General features: G+C 38.5%; 1 protein-coding gene across 2 annotated transcripts in view; it reads left to right on the top strand.

Moving 5' to 3' along the window:
- Positions 1-21,778, top strand: part of AFF4 (ALF transcription elongation factor 4) — a 96,459-nt gene that overhangs the window by 50,083 nt on the left and 24,598 nt on the right. For both annotated transcript variants that reach the window (XM_059417561.1, XM_059417560.1), the window contains 6 exons: positions 12,716-12,752; positions 15,993-16,041; positions 18,200-18,254; positions 19,106-19,143; positions 19,582-19,744; positions 20,838-21,755. In XM_059417561.1, coding sequence (XP_059273544.1) covers positions 12,716-12,752; positions 15,993-16,041; positions 18,200-18,254; positions 19,106-19,143; positions 19,582-19,744; positions 20,838-21,755 — 1,260 coding nt within the window. The remainder of the gene's footprint in view (positions 1-12,715; positions 12,753-15,992; positions 16,042-18,199; positions 18,255-19,105; positions 19,144-19,581; positions 19,745-20,837; positions 21,756-21,778) is intronic.

Raw genomic sequence — 21,778 nt, 5'->3', positions numbered from 1 at the left:
GCATATTCTTTTTTTTTTTTTTTTTTTTTTTAAAGATTTACTTATTTATTCTAGAGAAAGAAAATGTGTGCAGGGGTAGGGGGAAGGGAAAGAATCTCAAGCAGACTCCCTGCTCAATGCAAAGCATGACGTGGGACACAGCCTCACAACCCATGAAATCATGACCTGAGCTGAAACCAAGACACCCAACTGACAGAGCCACCCAGGCGCCTCCCTCTCATGCACCCTTTGTTGTAGATTAATTGGCCATATAATCATGGGTTTGTTTCTGCATTCTCTGTTCTCTAAGATCTATGATCTATGTATCTATTATCTTTTTTTGTGCCAGTGCCAAACTGTTTTGATTACTACAGCTTTATGTAGCATATCTTGAAATCTGGGATTTTGATATTTCCAGGTTTTTTTTTTTTTTTTAAAGAATTTATTTATTTTATTTGACAGACAAAGATCACAAGTAGGCAGAGAGGCAGACAGAGAGAGGAGGAAGCAGGCTTCCCCAGGAGCAGAGAGCGATGCAGGGCTTGATCCCAAGACCCTGGGATCATGACCTGAGCCGAAGGCAGAGGCTTTAACCCACTGAACCACCCAGGCACCCCACTTTTGTTCTTTTTTAAGATTGCTTTTCAGGGCCATTTGTAGTTCCATACAAATTTTAGATTATTTGTTTTAGTTCGGTGAAAAATGAGGTTGGTATTTTGACAGGGATTGCATTAAATCTGTAGATTGTTTTCCATAGTATGGACGTTTTAACAATATTTGTTCTCCTAATTCATGAGCATGGAGTTTCTTTCCATTTGTTGGTGCTGTCTTCATTTTCCTTCATCAGTGCTTTGTAGTTTTCAGAGTACAGATCTTTCACTTCGTGGTTAAATATATTCAGGTGTTTTACTATTTTTGATCTATTTGATCTATACTATTTTGAATTTTGTAATTATAAAGGGGATTGTTTTCTTAATTTTTCTTTCTGCTACCTCATTTTTAATGTATAGAAATGTAACAGATTTCTGTATCTTAATTTTGTATCTTGCGATCTTACTGAATTCACTTATTAGTCCTAGATTTTGGTGGCATCTTCTACAATTTTCTATATATGGTACCATGTCATCTGCAAATAGTGAAAGTTTGACTTCTTCCTTACCGAATTGGATATCTTTTATATCTTTTTTTTTCTGTCTGATTGCTATGGCTAGGACTTGTAGTATACTGTGTTGAATAAAAGTGGTAAGAGTAGACATCCTTATCTCGTTCATGATCCTAGGAGGAAAGCTTTTAGTTTTCCCCATTGAGGATGATGTTCACTGTGTGTTCTCCATATAAGGCCTTTATTATGTTGAGGTATGTTCCCCTAAACCTACTTTGTTGAAGATTTTTTTTTATCACAAATGAATGTTATAATTTGTCAGATGCTTTTTGTGCATCTTTTGAAATGTTCATACGGTTTTTATCTTTCCTCTTGTTGATGTACCCCAGATGTTTCCTTATGATCCTTTATAATGTTCTCTTCCTATATAGTCTCTGCCCTTCCCATCCCTAGGTAACCACTAATCTGATTTCTGTCACAATATATTAGTTTGCATTTTTTAGAATTGCGTGCAGATGGAATGATAATACATGTATTCTTTTTGGTTTGTTTCTTTCACTTAGCACAATTACTATTTTTTTAAATATTTTATTTATTGGGGCACCTGGGTGGCTCAGTGGGTTAAGCCTCTGCCTTCGGCTCAGGTTATGATCTTATGGTTCTGGGATCGAGCCCTTCATTGGGCTCTCTGCTCAGCAGGGAGCCTGCTTTCCCCCCCTCTTTCTGCCTCCCTCTCTGCCTACTTGTGATCTCTCTGTCAAATTAGTAAATAAGATCTTTAAAAAAAAAAAAGATTTTTAAAAATTTATTTAAGAAAGAGAGCATGAGCTATGGGGAGGGGTGAAGGGAGAGGGGAAGCAGACTCCCTCCTGAGCACGGAGCCCCACATGGGGTTAGCTCCCAGGACCCTGAGGTCATGATCTGAGCGGAAGGCAGATGCTCAGCTGACTGAGCCACACGGGCGCCTCTCACTCAGCACAATTATTTTGAGATTCATCTATATTGTCAAATGTATAAATCATTCTTTCTTATTGCTAAGTAGTATTCAATTTCATAGTTATAGCACAGTTTATTTAGCCATTCACCTATTGATGAACATTTGGGCTCTTTCTGGTTTTTATTTATTTTTTATTTTTTTATTTTATTATTTTTTTTAAAGATTTTTTCTTTATTTATGTGACAGAGATCACTAGTAGGCAGAGAGGCAGGCAGACAGAGAGGAGGAAGCAGGCTCCCTGCAGAGCAGAGAGCCCAATGTGGGGCTCGATCCCGGGACCCTGGGATCATGACCCGAGCCGAAGGCAGAGGCTCAACCCACTGGCCACCCAGGGCCCCCTCTTTCTGGTTTTTAATTAAATAAAGCTGCTATGAATTTTTGTGTACAAGACACGGGGTACCTGGTAGCTCAGTGGGTTAAAGCCTCTGCCTTCGGCTCAGGTCATGGTCCCGGGGTCCTGGAGTTGAGCCCCACATCGGCTCTCTGTGAAGCAGGGAGTCTCCTTCCCTTCCTCTCTCTGCCTGCTTCTCTGCCTACTTGTGAACTCTGTCTGTCAAATAAATAAATAAAATCTTTAAAAAAATAAATTTCTAAATATTTGTGTACACGTCTTTGTATGGGTACATGCTTTTATTTCTCATAAGTAAATACCTTCAAGCATAGGGTGGATATACATTTAACTTCTAGGAAAATCTCATACTGTTTTCCGAAATGATTGAACCATTATATATTCCTATGATGAGATTTTCAGTTGCTCCACATACTTATTAGAGTTTGGCATGGTCAGCCTTTATTTATTTATTTATTTATCTATCTTAAAAAGATTTTATTTATTTATTTGACAGAGATCACAAGTAGGCAGAGAGGCAGGCAGAGAGAGAGAGAGAGGAGGAAGCAGGCTCCTACTGAGCAAGGAGCCTGATACGGGGCTCGATCCCATGACCCTGGGATGATGACCTGAGCCACAGGCGGAGGCTTTAACGCACTGAGCCACCGAAGCGTCCCATGGTCAGTCTTTTTAAATTTTAGACCTTTCATCAGTTGTGTAGGAGTGCTCCATTTGTTTTTTTTTTTTTTTTCCATTTGTTTTCAGTTGACATTTCTCTATGACAATTGATGTTGAAAACCTTTTCATGTACTTGGCATTTGTGTATCTTCTTTGGTGCACTATTTAAATCTTTTGCCCATCTCTTACCAGATTATTGCCCTCTCCATTTTTTTAAGAAAGATTTTATTTATTTGAGAGAGTACAAGGAGAGGGAGTAGCAGAGGGAAAAGGAGAAGCAACAGGCTCCCCACTGAGCAGGGAGCCCAACATGGGGCTCAATCCCAAGACCCCAGAATCATGACCAGAGCCAAAGGCAGATGTTCAACTGACTGAGCCACCCAGGCTCCCCTATTGTCCTCTTCATATTGAATTTGAGAATTTATATTTTCAGGATGTAGGTCCATTATCAGATATAAGATTTGCACATTTTCCCCCTAGTAAGTAGCTTCCCTTTTATTATCTCAACTATCTTTTGAAGATGAGAAGTTGCTAATATTGATCAAAACTAATTCATCAAGGGTTTTTTTTTTGTTTACAGATCATGTTTTTGGTATCTGAAAAATTTTGCCCTACCCATGTTCTCCTCTGGTTTTGTTTGTTTGTTTGTTTTAAGACTTTTTATAGTTTTAGGCTACATTTAGATCTATGATCCATTTCAAGGTAATTTTTGTATATGGTGACAAGATATGGATCACAGTATATATATATATATATTTTTTAAAGATTTTATTTTTTAAAAATTCAGGTTTTTTTTTTTTTTAAAGATTTTATTTGAGTGTCTCAGTGAAATAAGCCTCTGCCTTCAGCTTAGGTCATGATACCAGGGTCCTGGGATCGAGCCCCATATTGGGCTCTCTGCTCAGCAGGGAGCCGACTCCCCCCCCCCCCACCTGTCTCTCTACCTACTTGTGATTTCTCCCTCTGTCAAATAAATAAAATCTTGAAAAAAGAGAATTTTATTTGAAAGAGAAAGAGAGAGCCAGAGAGAGAAGGCGTGAGGGGAGGGACAGGGCAGAGGGAGAAACAGACTCTTCATTGAGCAGAGAACGAATGTGAAGCTTGACCCCAGGACTCTGGGATCATGACCTGAGCTGAAGGCAGAGGCTTAACCAATTGAGCCACCCAGGCACCCTTAAAAAAAAAATTTCTTTTTAAAGAGGAAGCTAAGGTCATTGATTTGAGATCTTTCTTACTTTCTCATACAGGCTGTTAGTGCTATAAACAATTAAGTAATATTTTATTTGCATTCCATAAATTCTGAAATGTGTTGTGTTTACTGACAATACACTTTAGTTAGAAAGCTGAGGGCAAAAGAATGATTACAGGGCACATGGGTGGCTCAGTTGGTTGGACAACTGTCTTTGGCTTGGATTGTGATCCCAGGGTCCTGGAATTGAGTCCCACATCAGTCTCTCTGCTGTGCAAGGAGTCTGCTTCCCCCTCTCCCTCTGCCTGCCACTCCCCCTGCTGGTGTGCACAGTCGCATGCTGTCAAATAAACAAATAAAATCTTAAAAAAAAATGTATATATAAAGAATGATTACAGAGGCACAAAACACTGGAGACAGTGAGTATGTAAAAGAAGATTTTCTTTTGAGGAACAGAGAAATGTGATGGTGCCAAGAAGGGTATAGTGATGTTTCAGGTGAGTATTTTTATAAGATGAGAATATTTTATCATATATATATATTTAATTTATTTATTTAAATATAATTATACTTTCACTTACGTATTTACTTGTTATATAGTATGTATATCATATATATGTATGTGTGTGTGTATATATATGTATATATATACACATATGTACTGATCATAATGTTTTAATAAGAAGGAAAAGCGTATGCTGCCTGGGAAAGACAGAGGGTGCCCTTAGGAAATCTCAGGAGAGCTTGAGATTCAATGCTCAAGTACAGGATATTGATTTTATTAGCTCATTTCTCATCATAGGAGGGAAAGCAGATGAGGTGGTTATAGTTGGAGGTAGGCTAGTAGATTTTCTAGTGATAGTTTGAAGCATACTAAAGCTTTTGACTGCCCTTGAACATAATTCAGTGTATGTTTGCAACAACTCCTGGCAGTGTTCTAGGTGCTTCAGAGGTATGACACTGGATCATTTGCATGTTACCCTGTTCTGAGATTGGTATTTTAAAAAGCAATTAGAATAATCTGTGCCAGTGCCTAGAATAGTTCCTGGCACCTATGGCTGTTCAGTAAATGTTTTATTGAATTTGGATATAAATACTTGGGTAATGTGTTTAGATTTTTGGTTTTTCTGAAACATTTTAGTTAGCTACTTAGTGATCATTGATTTGGTCAGGTTACTTTTACAAGTTAGGTTTTGGTTGTTTTTTTTTTTTTTTAAAGATTTATTTATTTATTTGTCACAGAGAGAGATCACAAGCAGGCAGAGAGGCAGGCTGAGAGAGAGGAGGAAGCAGGCTCCCCGCTGAGCAGAGAGCCCGATGTGGGGTTCCATCCCAGGACCCTGAGATCATGACCTGAGCCGAAGGCAGAGGCTTAACCCACTGAGCCACCCAGGTGCCCCAGGTTTTGGTTTTTTATAGCTCATCTCATTCTCTGTCTTTTCAGTGAGTACACCTTCATGTGTAATATAGTTTAAAGCTTTATACGAAGCTTTAATAGGTATTTTTTTCTCTTTGTGTGCTAACCATATGAACTAGGTCCACTGAGAGGACAGAGAAGGAAGAAAATTTTGATACTTAGGGAATTTGGAGATGACATCCTAAAGATGATGACAGTAACTGGGCTTAGAAGGAGAAGTAAAGCAGTGCCAGAAGCACAAGGGAAGGTAAAGAGCCCAATAGGAAGGATTTCACACTCATTAGCAAGTCTGAAACACAGTTCACATGTGGCTCGTAGTGGATGAGAAGTTGAGTTTAGGAATATGTTTGGAGAGCTGGTTTAGTGAATCCATATCATTGGCCTAAACATCCTTGATCTGACCCATTTAAAAACAACACAAAAGACTATACTTTCAGAGATCATTTCCATAGTTTGTAAAAACAACACAATACATACATATATACAGTAAGGCAAATCCCTCTGTTCATGTGATTCTCCGCCAGTCCTCCTCCTTGGAGTTGAACTTCCTTAGAGTGGTTCATATTTGAGATCTGTTCTTCTTTCCTCAGGTACTCCTCATGATAGTCTGATTGATCTTGCTTCACATGATACCTCACCAAAACCATTTTCATTATGACCACTATTGGCCCATTTTGTAGATCCAGTTTACAAAATCTAGAGTCACTTTGCTTCTCTGATGTCTTTTTCTCTTCTATCTTTGCCTCTACCAATTAATGTGAGTTTTCCAGGCATTGTGCTCGGTGCCATAAAAGAATACAAATGAAGAAATATGTTTTGCCTCAGTTTGCCCAACGTTTGGTTGTGGAAATAAAATAATACAAAAGAACGAAAAAAATTACATACGTGGATGCGTATTTCCACACATCATGCTTAGACCTAGAATTGTCTTCTCTTTATATCCTGTTCCTCTTTACAGAGGTGTTCTACAAATTTTTCTCTTCTCTTTTCTCTTCATTTATTTTAATTCCAGATATACATCCAGCTGCATAGTTGACTCTTCTTAGATAATGAGTTTTAGGTGACTTTGAGACATCTTCCAGGGAGAACTTGTGATTCTCTCTGCTAGTTCCCAACCAGAAAGCAAGAGAAAACAAGCATGATTCTCTTTTACTATTTCCTGTCTTAATGAATCCATAAAAAACCTTTTTGGAATTATCTTTGGTACCTCCCTCTCTGTCATACCCAATAAACTGTCACCAAGTCCTAATGATTTTTACCTCCTGTAATGTGTTTTAATTCCATTCTTTATCTCCATCTTTATTCTTACCTTTATGGGAAGTCATTAGTCTCCAAAGTGGAAAGCATATGTATACTCCAGTGTTGTGTGTATTGGAGATTGGGGGAGAAACAGGATGAAAACTTTATTCTTATTTTTTAGTTTGAAAAATTCTCCATTCTTATGTCTAAGAAAACAAAATCAATGTAGTATTGCTTCTCTTCATCTGAATGGCAGATGATCACAATTTATTTCTGTGGTATTCCAGGAGAAGTTTAGGTCTTTTCATTATGGAAAAGTTGGTAGAATTGCTCTCACTCATTTGCTCTTAGTGGCTCTAGCATATTACAGTTTTAAATGGGCTCAGTTAAGATGATTTACAGATCATATTAACTGGTTTTAATTCATCTAATCTTCACTACTAGACAGGCAGCTTAAAAATATACCTGCCATGAAACTACTGAGTGAAAATAACACTAAAATGAGTTTCTGAGCAAATAAGAAAATGACAAGAGCTGAGGTTTTTCCTCTTCTGGTATGAGCTCTTAACTGTCACTGTACAAAGTAGAAACAAGGGCGACCTAAAATAAAAAAAGAAGAAAACATTCAGATTATCAATGGTAGTTTGAATATGCATTTATGTCATTAATCTTGCTTTTAGTTTAAAATGTACTTGATATACTAACTAATGAAACTATGACAGTGTCATGCTTCATACTCTTTGATATTTTGAGTTGTGTAATAATTCAATCCAGTCCTTAAATATACAGGCTTAGTAAATTGTATTAAAAATACGTTTTGAGAGTTCTCCCAGTGTTCTGTACCTTTGTCCAGAAACTTGGTCTTTTTGCTCTATTTAAAAATTAGTAAAATCCAGTAAACAGAGAATATACTAAAATTCATTTCTTTGTCGGGAAACACTTTTGAGGCAGGGTTAGAAAACACAGCTGAAGATTCAAAAAACAAATTTTAGAATAAATCATTCATTGTACAAAATTAGCTATATTGAGGCGGACGAAAGTACAGGTGCTTTAGTTATCTCAATTTATGATTTTTTTAAAGGATTTATTTATTTATTTTTTGGGGGTGCGGGTACACAGTAGGAGGGGAGGAGAGAGAGGGAAAGAGAGCTTGGAGCCTGAAGTGGGGCTAAATGCCAGGATCCTGAGATCATGACCTGAGCCAAAGGCAGAGGCTTAACCATCTGAGCCACCCAAGCACCCCCGCAGTATATTTTTTTGTTAGAAGTTCACATGTTTTACATTAACGTAGAACTTCACTGTTTGTTTCGTGACATGTTATCTCATGTAAAAATGAATTATACCTCCTGCCCAACCCCTTTCTTCTCTGTCCCTCCCGCAAATCTCAAGTTTTACTTAACAGATGTGGTTGTATATGTGTGTTCTTTAATATAACCTATAAAGTCTGCATGCTTTATGATTCACCTTTTGAGGTGTTGGGTCTCATTTCTCACCACCCTTCCTTCTGTATCTTTTGTGCCCATGAACTGCCTTTAAAACCTTTATACTAAACGTTCTCCTGTCTTTCCTGCCTTTACGCATGCTGTTCTCTGTACCTTGAACACTGACCTTTCCGTTTACTTGCTACCTAGTTTAGGTCTTAACCTAAATGGCACTTGCTCTGGGAAGTCTTTGCTCATATTCCTGGCTAGATCTGTCCGTCTTCCTCTCTCCCCCTCTCCCTCCCTCTTCTCACTCTCACTAACTCACCCATTCACTCACATGCTCATGCACACCCAATTGTAAGCTCTTATATAATATTGTGTATGTATTTGCCTTTCCTTGTACTTATCATGGTTAACCTTTTTACCTTTATGTGCATGAACAGTTGCAGAGATAGTCATTGACATTATACTGATGAGTGCTAAGTTCCATGAATAGAAGCTCCTTGTTTTTATTTATCATTTGTTTTTCCAGTACTTAGGTATATGAGTGAATATCATGTCAGGGAGTTTGGCTTTCATTCCTAGGAAAAACAAAGAGCCATTGAAGGCTCCATAAAAGTAGTAGTAATGACTCATACTAGAATTTGGGCTTTAGGAAGATTAACTCAAGACTGTAGTTGAGTGAAGGAGAATTGAGTGAAGATTACAGCCAGAAAGATCCATTAGATGGCCTTTGTAAATTGAAAAATGTGAGGACCTGAAGTCTTTGCAGTGTAGATGGAGAAGAGATGTTGCATTTAGTAAATGTTTTAGAGACAGAATCCACTAGCATTTGGAGACCAGCAGACTGACTATTGTCGGAGGTGAGGACAAGGAGAGATGACTTAAAGTTCAGGCTATTAACTTTTAGGTCATTTATCAGGTAAATAAGTATAAGATAATTGGCAGTTCAAGGGGTGGAGGATTATTTGCATCTTAAAACAATTCACAGGCATGACCTTGGCCACTGCTTTATAGTTTTTTTAATAGCTTTATTGAAATACAATGCACATACCATGCCTTCTGCCCATTTCAAGTATACAATTACATGGTTTTGAGTATTTTTATAGACATGTGCAACTGTCACAACATTGAATTTTAGAGCATTTTTATCACCTCAAAGAGAAACTCCCTCTTCTTCATCTATTACCCACTTTCCCTCTCCCTCCCAGCTATTTAAAACCACTCACCTTGGGATGCCTGGGTGGCTCAGTGGGTTAAAGCCTCTGCCTTTGGCTCAGGTCATGATCTCAGGGTCCTGGGATTGAGCCCCGAATCCATCCGGCTCTCTGCTCAGCAGGGAGCCTGCTCCCCCCCCCCCCCCCCCGCTCTCTCTGCCTGCCTCTCTGCCTACTTGCGATCTGTCAAGTAAATAAAAAAGTAATAAAAATAATAAATAAATAAAACCACTCACCTGTTCTTTTTCTCTGTATATTTCCTTTTCTGGACATGTTATGTAAATTGCATCTTACCATATATGGCCTTTTGCAACTGTATTCTTTCACTTAGCATAATGTTTCCAAGGTTATTCCAAGTTGTAGCAGGTAACAGGACTTCATTTCTTTTTGTGGCCAAATAATATTCCATTGTATGGATATATATCACATTTTGTTTATACATTCTTCAGCTGATGGACTTTCAAGTTGTTTTGAGCTTTGGGCTATTGTGAAGTAATACTGCTATAAACATTTGTGTACAAGTTCTTGTATGGACATAATGTTTTTGTTTCACTTGGTTATGTACCTATGAGTAGAATTGCAAGGTCATATAGTAACTCTATGTTTAATCATTTGAGGAACTTCAGAATATTTTGCAGAGCTAGTTATACCACTTTACATTCCTGCTGGGCTTTGATTTCCTGTGCATTCCTGTCAACACTTGCTATTATCTGTGTTTTTTATCCTAGTCATCCTAGTAGGTGTGAAGTGGTGTCTTATTGTGGGTTTGATTTGCATTTTCCTCATAACCAATGATGTGGAACAACATCTTTTCATGTGCTTATTGACCATTTGTATATCTTCCTTGTAGAAATATCTCCTTAGATCCTTTGCTCATTTTTTCATTGCTTGTCTTTTTATCATGGAGTTGTAAGAGCTCTTTATGTATTGTAGATAGCCATCTCTTAAAAGATCCATGATTTGCAGATAAATTTTCCCATTCTTTGGGTTGTCTTTTCACTTTTTGATGATGTCCTTTGAAGCACAGAAGTTCTTAATTCTGCTCAAGTCCACTTTATCTATCTTTTTCTTTTGTGTTTTTTGCTTTTGGTGTCATATGTAAGAATTCTTTGCCAAATCCAAGATCATTAAAGTTTGACTGTAAATTTTCTTCTAAGAGTTTTGTAGTTTTAGCCTTACATTTGGTCTTTGATCCATTTTGAGTTATTTTTTAAATACTGTCTGAGGTAAGGATCCAGCTTCATTCTTTTGCATATGGCTGTTCAGTTGTCCCAGCACCATTTGTTAAGAAGCATATTCTTTCCCTGTTGGGTGCTCTTGGCACACTTGTTGAAATCATTTGACCACAGATGTTTTTTACAGTGTTTTTGGTTTTTTTTTTTTTTTTTTCAAGATTTTATTAATTTATTTGACAGAGACAAGACACAGCGAGAAAGGGAACACAAGCAGGGGGAGCGGAGCGCAAGTGGGAAAAACAGATTTCCTGCTGAGTAGGGAGCCCAATATGGGGCTCGATACAAGGCTCAATCCCAGGACCCTGGGATGATGACCTGAGCCAAAGGCAGATGCTCAACGACTGAGCCACCCAGGCGCCCGTACAGTGTTTTTTTAAACAGTGAAACTGTATTTTAAAAAATTCATACTATGTGGATTTCTCTTATACAGATGTTTCTGTCATTAAAGATTGTGCTTATTTTTTTTTTTTAAGATTTTATTTATTTATTTGTCAGAGAGAGAGAGAGAGGGAGGGTGCACAAGCAGGGAAGCCACAGGCAGAGACAGAGGAAGAAGCAGACTCACTGCTGATCAGGGAGCCCAATGTGGGGCGTGGCCTCAGGACCCTGGGATCGTGACCTGAGCTGAAGGCAGATGCTTAACTGACTGAGCCACCCAGGCTCCCAGATGGTGTTTGTTTATAAGTAGGCTTTTAGGGATGTTTGTATAATTTTAATACTATACTGTATACTACAGACTCAACCTAGAAAAATGCATAATTTACACATGTGAAAAGGGTTGTGATCATGAAAGATGAGTTTGAAAAGCCATGTTTCTTTCCCTGAGAGTGACGTTTTGGCTTCTTTTCTTATTGGTATTTCCTGAGTGCTAGACACTGGACTCTAGTATACAGCTTACAGCTTAAAAAGAGTATATGACAGTCTTTTCCTCAACTTGCTGATTGTTTGTAAGATATTGGGCACGGGCAAAGGAAGGTAATAAAATGATGTGTGAATAACATGTGAGTTTTTTTTTTTTTTTTTTTTAAAGATTTTATTTATTTACTTGAGAGAGAGACAGTGAGAGAGAGCATGAACGAGGAGAAGGTCAGAGAGAGAAGCAGACTCCCCATGGAGCTGGGAGTCCGATGCGGGACTCGATCCCGGGACTCCAGGATCATGACCTGAGCCGAAGGCAGTCGTCCAACCAACTGAGCCACCCAGGCGTCCCACATGTGAGGTTTTTAGTTCATAAAGGTGGTATCTTTTGAGTCCATATAGGTTGTACAGCTTTTTTTACTGTAGTATAGGTTGTTTGTTTGTTTATTTTAGAGAGAGAGCATGTGCCTCAAGCTGGATGTAGGACTCCCCTTCCCAAGGAGAGGGAAAGAATCTTAAACAGGCTCCACATCCAGTACAGAGCCTGACACAGGGCTCGATTTGACAACCCTGAGATCAGGACCTCAGCCGAAATCAAGAGTCAGACACTTAACCAGCTGAGCTTCCCAGGTGCCCCTAGTATTACTATTATTTTGTTGTTGTTATTGTTAAACATTTTCTTAAGATCAAGAATCTTAAATTGAAGTCATTTGCTTTCCCTGGGCTCTAAATTAGAATATGAGTACCCTAAATTAGAATATGAGTACCGTGGATGCTGCTGAAAAGAAATGAATAATAAAGAGGAACTATTAGGTAGCTTGATGCTTTTTGTAGTGAGTTTTGGGAAAGTTCATTATTGACCACATGATTACTGAAGCCCATCATATGTGATCATTAAATTCTTTCAGTGTTTTTTTCTTTTCTGTATTCCTAGGAGCTCAACAGATCTTTCATTGAATTAGCTGGAATTGAATAGTTTAATTTGAAGCATTTGTCACTATGAACCTTTCTCTTAATGCCACTATATAATTTTATAATCCCCTTTTTCTTAGGAATCTCAGCAGTCCAATTTCGGCCCCGGAGAACAAAGTGAGTATTTCTTTTCCTCTTAGTTCTCAAGTTAAGCTTTTTATTGAGCATTCATTTCTCATGGTCTTATTGTACATTGCTTTTACAATTCCTTCACATGTCTTATCCCAGTTTTTATTAGTAATGAGTTAAACCACATCTTGGTTTAAATTAAATTTAAAAATGAAGAATTATAGATTGATGGTGATCAAAATTAACTATTTTTATTAAATATTTGAAGTTCAGAGTTCATGAATTCAGTTTGATGGGTACCTCATAAACCCAAGAACCATTCTTCTATCTTCCTGTCTCCTTTTTGAAGGTAATTGGTTCTGTGAGAGTTAAATTATAAGCAGGAAGGGGTTGTAGCTTACTGTAGCTCTTCTCTTTCAGTGTCTATATTTAGTTATTCTTTTTTTTTTTTTTTTACTGTGTTAGGTTAGTCACCATACAGTACATCATTAGTTTTTGATGTAGTGTTCCATGACCATTGTTTGCATATAACACCACCTAGTGCTCCATGCAGTCCATGTCCTCCTTAATACCCATCACCAGGCTTACCCATCTCCCCACCTCTCTCCCTTCTAAAACCCTAAGTTTGTTTCCAGGAGTCCATTGTCTCTCGTGGTTTGTCTCCCACTCCCATTTCTCCCCCTTCATTTTTCCCTTTTCCTAATGTCCTCCCTGCTATTTCTTATGTTCCACAAATAAATGAAACCATGTGATAATTGACTTTCTCTGTTTGACTTACTTGACTCAACATAATCTCCTCCAGTCCCATCCATGTTGGTGCAAAAGTTGGGTATTCATCCTTTCTGATGGCTAACAGACACATGAAAAAGTGTTCATCATTAGCCATCAGCGAAATTACAATCAAAACCACATTGAGATACCACCTTATACCAGTTAGAATGGCAAAAATCGACAAGGCAAGAAACAACAAATGTTGGAAAGGATGTGGAGAAAGGGGAGCCCTATTACACTGTTGGTGGAAATCCAAATTGGTGCAGCCACTATGAAAAACAGTGTGGAGGTTCCTCAAAAAATTAAAAATAGAGCTACTGTATGACCCAGCAATTGCACTACTGGGTATTTATCCCAAAGGTACAGATATAGTGAAAAGAAGGGCCATATGCACCCCAGTGTTTATAGCAGCAGTGGCCACAATAGCCAAAATGTGGAAGGAGCCAAGATGCCCTTCAGCGGACAAACGGATAAAGAAGATGTGTGTTTATTTTATTTTATTTTTTTAATATTTTATTTATTTGACAGAGAGAAATCACAACTAGGCAGAGAGGCAGGCAGAGAGAGAGGAGGAAGCAGACTCCCTGCGGAGCAGAGAACCTGATGCAGGGCTCGATTCCAGGACCCTGAGATCATGACCTGAGCCGAAGGCAGAGGCTTTAACCCACTGAGCCACCCAGGCGCCCTAGTGTGTTTATTTTTGCTGGGTCTTTAGGTCTGGGAAGAAAGTCTGCCATTGTAGAACCCCCTTTCACCCCCTGTCTTAGTTTCTGAGAAGAACTTGAGGGTATAATAGCCTTAGGGAATTTTTTAAAAAAGATTTTATTTATTTTAGGGGTGTCTGAGTGGCTCAGTGGCTTAAGCTTCTGCCTTTGGCCCAGGTCATGATCTCAGGGTCCTGGGATTGAGCCCCACTTCAGACTCTGCTCAGCAGGGAGCCTGCTTCCCACTTTCTCTGCCTGCCTCTCTGCCTACTTGTGATCTCTATCTGTCAAATAAATAAAATCTTCTAAAAAAAAGATTTTATTTATTTTGCAGAGAGAGGGCACAAGCAGAGGGGAGCAGAGAGCAGAGGGAGAGGGAGAAGCAGGCTCTCCATGGAGCAGGATGCCTGAGGCGGGGCTCCATCCCAGGATCCTGGGGGATCATGACCTGAGCCATCCAAGCACCCTAGCCTTAGGGAATTTAAGTCTGGTCCCAAGAGACGTTGGATATGTGAATTGATAGTGACAAGGTCAGGAACCTTGGAAATATCTAGGCTTCCCCATATAGCTCTACAACAAAATAAATGATCTTTTTGCCAAGAACAGTTAACTTCTTTAGTAAATAGATCTACACTGGTTCTGCCCTAAAGCTATAGTTGTAGGAAAAAGGGACCCACCATTGTTGATATGTATAAAATAGCTATAGGCCAGAAAGTTTGGGTTTTTTTTTTTTTTTAAGATTTTATTTATTTATTTATTTGACAGAGATCACAAGTAGGCAGAGAGGCAGGCAGAGAGTGGAGGAAGCAGGCTCCCTGTTGAGCAGAAAGCCCGATGTGGGGCTCGATCCCAGGACTCTGGGATCATGACCTGAGCTGAATGCAGAGGCTTTAACCCACTGAAGGCAGAGGCTTTAACCCAACTGAGCCACTTAGGTGCCCCCCAAAGTTTACATTTTCTATCTTAAAATCTTCTAGGAATGTCTCATCTTGGGGCACCTGGGTGGCTCAGTTGTTAAGCATCTGCCTTCTGCTCAGGTCATGATCCCAGCATCCTGAGATTGAGCCCTGTGTAGGGCTCCCTGCTCTGCAGGGAGCCTGCTTCTCCCTCTCCCATTCCCTGTGCTTGTGTTTCCTCTCTCATGTGTGTGCTCTCTCTCTCTCTCTTTCTCTCTCTCTGTCAAATAAATAAAATCTTAAAAAAAAAAAGAAAAAAGAATGTCTCCTCTTTAGTTCTGTCCTCCTCCCTCCATAACTAACTATTGGCAGATGGGATCATAAGTTTCTCCTACTCTTTATTACTGTGTTTTTCACTTAACTATGTCTGTATCAGTGTAAAAATTCTAGCTCATTCTTTTTAACATGAAAATTGTGTTATATTGTATGAATGTACCATAATTTAACTAGATCCCTCTTGATAGACATGTTTCTAGTTTTTGCTGTTACAAATCATACTATGATAAACATCTGTGTGTGAGTGTGTGTTTATGTATTCTTCCAGATATACTTGTAAGGTAAATTTTTTTTCATCCTAATTGCTGCATCAGTGGATATGTGCATTTCCAGTATCCATAAGATAATATTACCAGATTGCCTGCCAAAGAAATTATATGAATTTATAATCCTTCATACAGCTTCTGAGCATGCCTGTTTCCAGTATCTTCTATTTATTGGACTTTGAAGTGTTACCAATTTGATGGAGGGACAAATTCCATCTTGTGTTGATTTACATTTCTTTGAAGGTATACCGATACATATTTTATGATCTAAATGGCCATACTGTAGTTGTTAATTTCTGCATTCTTTTGTTCTAGAAAGATACAATCCTTCTTCTAAAACTTCAAATGGACACCAGTCTAAATCGTAAGTTTATTGCTTAATAAGTTTGTCTGTTTTGTTAAGAGTCTGTCTGTAGTGTGTATGTATTAGCCCAACACTTAAATATGTGTATTTAATCTTTTAAGGAAGGAGTAAGCAAACTTATGTAAAAGGCCAGACAGTGAAATAATTTAGGCCTTAGGGGCTTAGATGATTTTTGTCCCAACTAGGCAGGCAGCCCTTCTGTTGTGGTATGAAAGCAAATATAGACTGTGGGTGCGATTGTGTTCCAATAAAACTTTAACTTCTTAACTTGCCTTAATTTGCTTACACCTCCTCTAAGATTACAGTTTTTCTCATCTCTTAGAGTGTTTGTGGGTAGGTTGATACTTCGTTTTTAATAAAGAAGACCAAACAATACAGGATTCTTAGTAAGCCCTCCATTTAACTGCTTTGTGTAGAATATTAAGTCAGCATAGTTTGTACTGTCTTTTAAGTTTTCCTCCTTCTGTAGGTAAAACCAGGAATATATATCAAAATGTAATCAGTCTAATATGTTGGATGATAATAAATTCCAGCTCAGAAATGTACTCCTCAATTCCTAAGACAAGTTAACTCAGTGATTAAAACAAAATTCTGAAGAAGCTATGGCCACAGTGCTAGCTTTCAAAGCTATAACCTGTAACCTGTACTGAAAACCTCAGCCTCTTAACACTGAACAAAGGAAAAACTGAGAATGAAGTTATGTGAATGCAAGAAATCCCCCCTGCTACAGAATTGAAATTATATTCATATTTATCATATTTATTTGTATGCAAAGAACCGGTAAAAGCCTACCATGTATGTGTGAATCACTTTGGTTGCTGAGGGAACAAAAACATGCAGGACCTTGAGCCATCTGGTAAAAGCTTTGACATCTCCATGTGTGTGAACAGGTTCATTGAGCTGCCATTATTAAATCATAAGGGCTGAGAGAATTCAGAGTAAGTACATTTCCTTGCAGGATATCAGTCATAGAGATGCACTAAGCCCTTGTCCAAAAGAAAACTCTTTTTTTCTGTCCTGTTTAACTGGGCCAGCCTTAAAACACTATTCATAGTTCTGTAATCATCCGGTTACTTTGTTTCAAGGTGATCTTTTAGGGGATAATCTGAATTTGGGATCAGATATAGACACTCAGGCTAAGCTTTGAGGGGAAAGTATCAGTAGTTATTGGAGTGAAAGAAGATTTCCTTTCCACTGATTGGAGACTGTCATGAGATTTTAAGAAGAAAGGTAATAGAACTATTAGTAATGAGAAATTAAGCATTTTTCTAGTGGTTTTCCCTAAGCTTTGTATTAATTTTTGTTCTCCCGTAAAGAGGCAAAGAATATTTTATGGGTCATTACTCAGAATCTTTATTTTAATGTTGATTTTATGACCATAAGGGAAATTTAAATCTGTAATTTTACTTTGAAAAATGAATTTCAGAAACTATCAGTTTACAGAATTTATTTGTGTGTGGGGTTTTTTTTTTTTTTTTTTAATTTGAACTTTAATCAAGGAAGATTTAGAACCTGGAGTTTATTTTTAGTTCATATGTGGTCATTTCTATTTTATAGCTAAGTTTCTTACCCCAGATTGTTACTTCTCCAGAGAACAGTCATCTTTCATACCAAGGCGTTTATGAACTAGTGCTTGGATTTTGTGTTCTGGTTTTCACAATTACGAAGTTGTATGAATCTCTTCGTGGAATATGAGGGACACTGAAAGAGAATTGCTGATACTTTCATTTTATCTTCCTTCTTTTTTTAGGAGTTTTATCTCTAGTGGACTGTTGGGTATGAGTATGATCATTTGTTTTAATATGAATGAGTGGGTGTGGATGCAGTTAGAAAAATAGAGATAACAACTGAGTTATAAGAGTTTGTAGAAGGTGGCTTATTTAATTTGAAAAGAAGGTTACATGTTTTACTTATGGAAAAGTGAGAGCTTTTGAAATGTTTACTTCCTCCTTTCTCAGTTTTTACCCTGGCTGTGAAGCACACCAGAGTAAGACTTCCTGGTTCTTTTCTTTGTTTTTGTTTTTTTTTTGTTATTTTAAAAATAAATCTTTGTCTACCACCATGATTATTTCTAGAATGATTCGTAGCTATTTAATACTCTGGTGTGCCATGGTACACTGTTAGAAAATTACTAACTCTTTCTGCCTTTTCCCTCTAGCATGTTAAAAGATGACTTAAAACTAAGCAGCAGTGAAGACAGCGATGGGGAGCAGGTGTGTCTACTGCTTTATGAATTTCCAGTTTCGTACAGTATTGGTTTGCATTGTATTTTTTTTAAAGATTTTATCCATTTATTTGACAGAGAGATCACAAGTAGGCAGGGCCACAGGCAAAAGAGAGGGGGGGAAAGCAGGCTCCCTGCCAAGCACAGAGGCTGATGCTCAGCTCTATCCCAGGACCCTGAGATCATGACCTGAGCCGAAGACATAGGCTTAACCCCGTGAACCACCCAGGCACCCCTGCATTGTATTTTATAAATACTAGAATCCAATGATACATACATGATTCATTTATTTAAAATAAGCTCCTTACTGCTTTCTGACAGTGGAATGTTGTTATATTCTGCTCTGTCTTTAAACCTTTTTTTATTTTTAAATTGGCTTTTCCATACTACTTAATCATGAATCAGAATATTCTCATGAAACGTGAGATTATTGGCAAGAACTTTTAACAAAGCTTTTCATCTTAGCATGGCAGTTAATTATTCTTTAGGTAACAACAGTGTGTCCTAAGTGTTATAGGTAAACATTGAGGCTACATTAGAGCTGCTAGTGTTCTATTAAGAATTCAGATATTGGGTGCCTTGGTGGCTCAGTTGGTTAAGCCTCTGCCTTCGATTGAGGTCATGATCTCAGTCCTAGGATCGAGTCCACGTGGGGCTGTCTGCTCAGCAGGGAGCCTGCTTCCTTTCCTCTCTCTGCCTGCCTCTCTGCCTGCTTGTGATCTCTGTCAAATAAATTAAGATCTTGAAAAAAATTAATAAAAAAAAATCTCAGATATTTTCACGTTAAGCAGATAGAGTGCTATTTATTCATTTGCATTCCCTCTCATGTTTTACTTTTAGGATTGTGATAAGACAATGCCAAGAAGTACACCAGGAAGGTATGCATCCTTTTATTTCTTGTTTTACTTGGAGGGGTGGGTATCACCTGATAGCATTATAGTAATATTATAATCGACCTTATAGAGTAAATATTATTGTAATGGCGATTGTACAACCTTGTAAATTAACTAAAAATCATTGAATTGTACACTTAACATGGGTGAATTCTGTGGTATATAAGTTATACCTCAGTAGAAATCTTTTTTAAAGGTAAGAGCTAATGGCTGAGCAGCATATTAGAAACTTTTTAAGAAAGTATTTCATTTATAAATGACATTCTGGATTCATAGACCTGTAACAGCATAACAAACAGTAAACATTTTAAATAAAGTTGATTGTCAGATTTGGGTGTTTTCCTGCTGTTACTGTAAAAAAAAACAAAAACAAAAACAAAAAAAAAACTTCTGGTCATTTATATGTTTTATCTCTTTTTATAGTAACTCTGAACCTTCACACCATAATAGTGAAGGCGCTGATAACTCCAGGGATGATTCTAGCAGCCACAGTGGATCTGAAAGCAGCTCTGGATCTGACTCAGAGAGTGAAAGTAGCTCCAGTGACAGTGAGGCAAATGAGCCATCCCAGAGTGCATCTCCTGAGGTGAGAGGGAGGCAGGGTGTCTTCCATAGGCCTCCCATGGCCCCTGGTGATGGCCACTTAAGACCTATTCCAAATACAAAAGGTGAAGGGAAAGAAGGTTAAGAAATTGAACTGGGTATCTTAGAGGAAGCTTAGACACTTAGTTTCATTGTTATTTGAACAAACATTCAGTCTAGATTAGGAATTACTTGAGGTCATATTTCCAGTCCCTAAGATACTGGATTGGTTTAGTTTAGGCTCTCTTTTTATATCTCAGCATGGTAATTCATGTTATGTAGTTATTGTGAATAAAAGGAGTCTTATATTTTATAATTTTACTATAGGTTGGTAAAAGAAGGTTAAAAATCTCTATCAGTACCTACATCATTTGTTTACTTTTTGGAATTAAGTATATGCTGTGGTCATTTTGTAATTTTACCTTTGAAGTTAGGTTCCTGATAGGAATCTTTAATGTATGTCTGTTTGTTTATTTGTTTATTTATTAAGATTTATTTATTTATTTGACAGAGATCACAAGTAGGCAGAGAGGCATGCAGAGAGTGAGAGGGGGAAGCAGGCTCCCCGCTGAGCAGAGAGCCCAACGCCGGGCTCGATCCCAGGACCCTGAGATCATGACCCGAGCTGAAGGCAGAGGCTTTAACCTACTGAACCACCTAGATGCCACCTGTTTGTTTATTTTTAAAATATTTTATTTATTTATTTGGCAGAGAGAGACATAGCAAGAGAGGGAACACAAGCAGGGGGTGTGGGAGGGAGAGAAGCAGGCTTCCCACCAAGCAGGGAGCCAGATGCAGGGCCTGATCCCAGGACCCTGGGATCATGACCTGAGCCAAAGGTAGATGCTTAACGACTGAGCCACCCAGGTGCCCCATCTTTAATGTTTAAGGATCCTATGTAATATCAGGCTTACCTTCGCATTCAAGTGATGAGAGCTCTGACAGTCAATATTCAGCCCTTTGCTTTAGTTCAATCAGAACTGTGAATAGCAGATGCCTTTGTGGTCTTAGATGTGCTTTTTCGTCTTCCTTGAGATCGTTGAGGAGGGGAGAAGCTTCATTATTGACAAAAGCATACTTATTTCTCTGTTTTTCAGCCTGAACCACCACCAACAAACAAATGGCAACTTGATAATTGGTTGAATAAGGTGAACCCACATAAAGTGTCACCAGCTTCTTCTGTGGATAGTAACATCCCATCATCTCAAGGCTATAAAAAGGAAGGCCGAGAACAGGGCACTGGGAATAGCTACCCTGATCCGAGTGGACCTAAAGAAACGAGTTCTGCTACTCCTGGACGAGACTCCAAAACTGTACAAAAGGGATCAGAAAGTGGGCGAGGGAGGCAGAAGTCCCCTGCACAGAGTGACAGCACAACACAGAGGAGAACTGTAGGCAAAAAACAACCCAAAAAGGCTGAGAAGGCAACTGCTGAAGAGCCCCGGGGAGGCCTGAAGATAGAAAGTGAAACCCCTGTAGACATGGCTTCCAGCATGCCCTCCAGCAGACATAAAGCAGCCACCAAAGGCTCAAGGAAACCCAATATTAAAAAGGAGTCCAAATCTTCCCCTCGACCTTCTGCAGAAAAAAAGAAATACAAGTCAACGAGTAAATCTTCCCAGAAATCAAGGGAAATCATAGAAACAGATACCTCATCCTCAGATTCAGATGAAAGCGAGAGTCTTCCTCCTTCCTCACAAACTCCTAAGTACCCTGAGAGTAACAGGACTCCCGTGAAACCCTCCTCAGTGGAGGAAGAAGATAGTTTTTTTCGGCAACGAATGTTCTCTCCTATGGAAGAGAAGGAACTTCTTTCACCCCTTAGTGAGCCTGATGACAGGTATCCACTTATTGTGAAGATTGACCTGAATCTCTTGACCAGAATACCAGGAAAGCCTTATAAAGAAACAGAGCCACCCAAGGGGGAAAAGAAAAATGTGCCAGAAAAGCACACAAGAGAGGCTCAGAAACAAGCCTCAGAAAAAGTTTCCAACAAAGGCAAGAGGAAACATAAGGTTTGTAAAGAGTTTTTGTTGTT

The sequence above is a fragment of the Mustela nigripes genome, chromosome 12, assembly GCF_022355385.1.
Source record: "Mustela nigripes isolate SB6536 chromosome 12, MUSNIG.SB6536, whole genome shotgun sequence".
Classification (NCBI taxonomy): domain Eukaryota; kingdom Metazoa; phylum Chordata; class Mammalia; order Carnivora; family Mustelidae; genus Mustela; species Mustela nigripes.
Note: the sequence above shows the minus strand (reverse complement) of the source record. Positions and strands in the feature narration are given on the sequence as shown.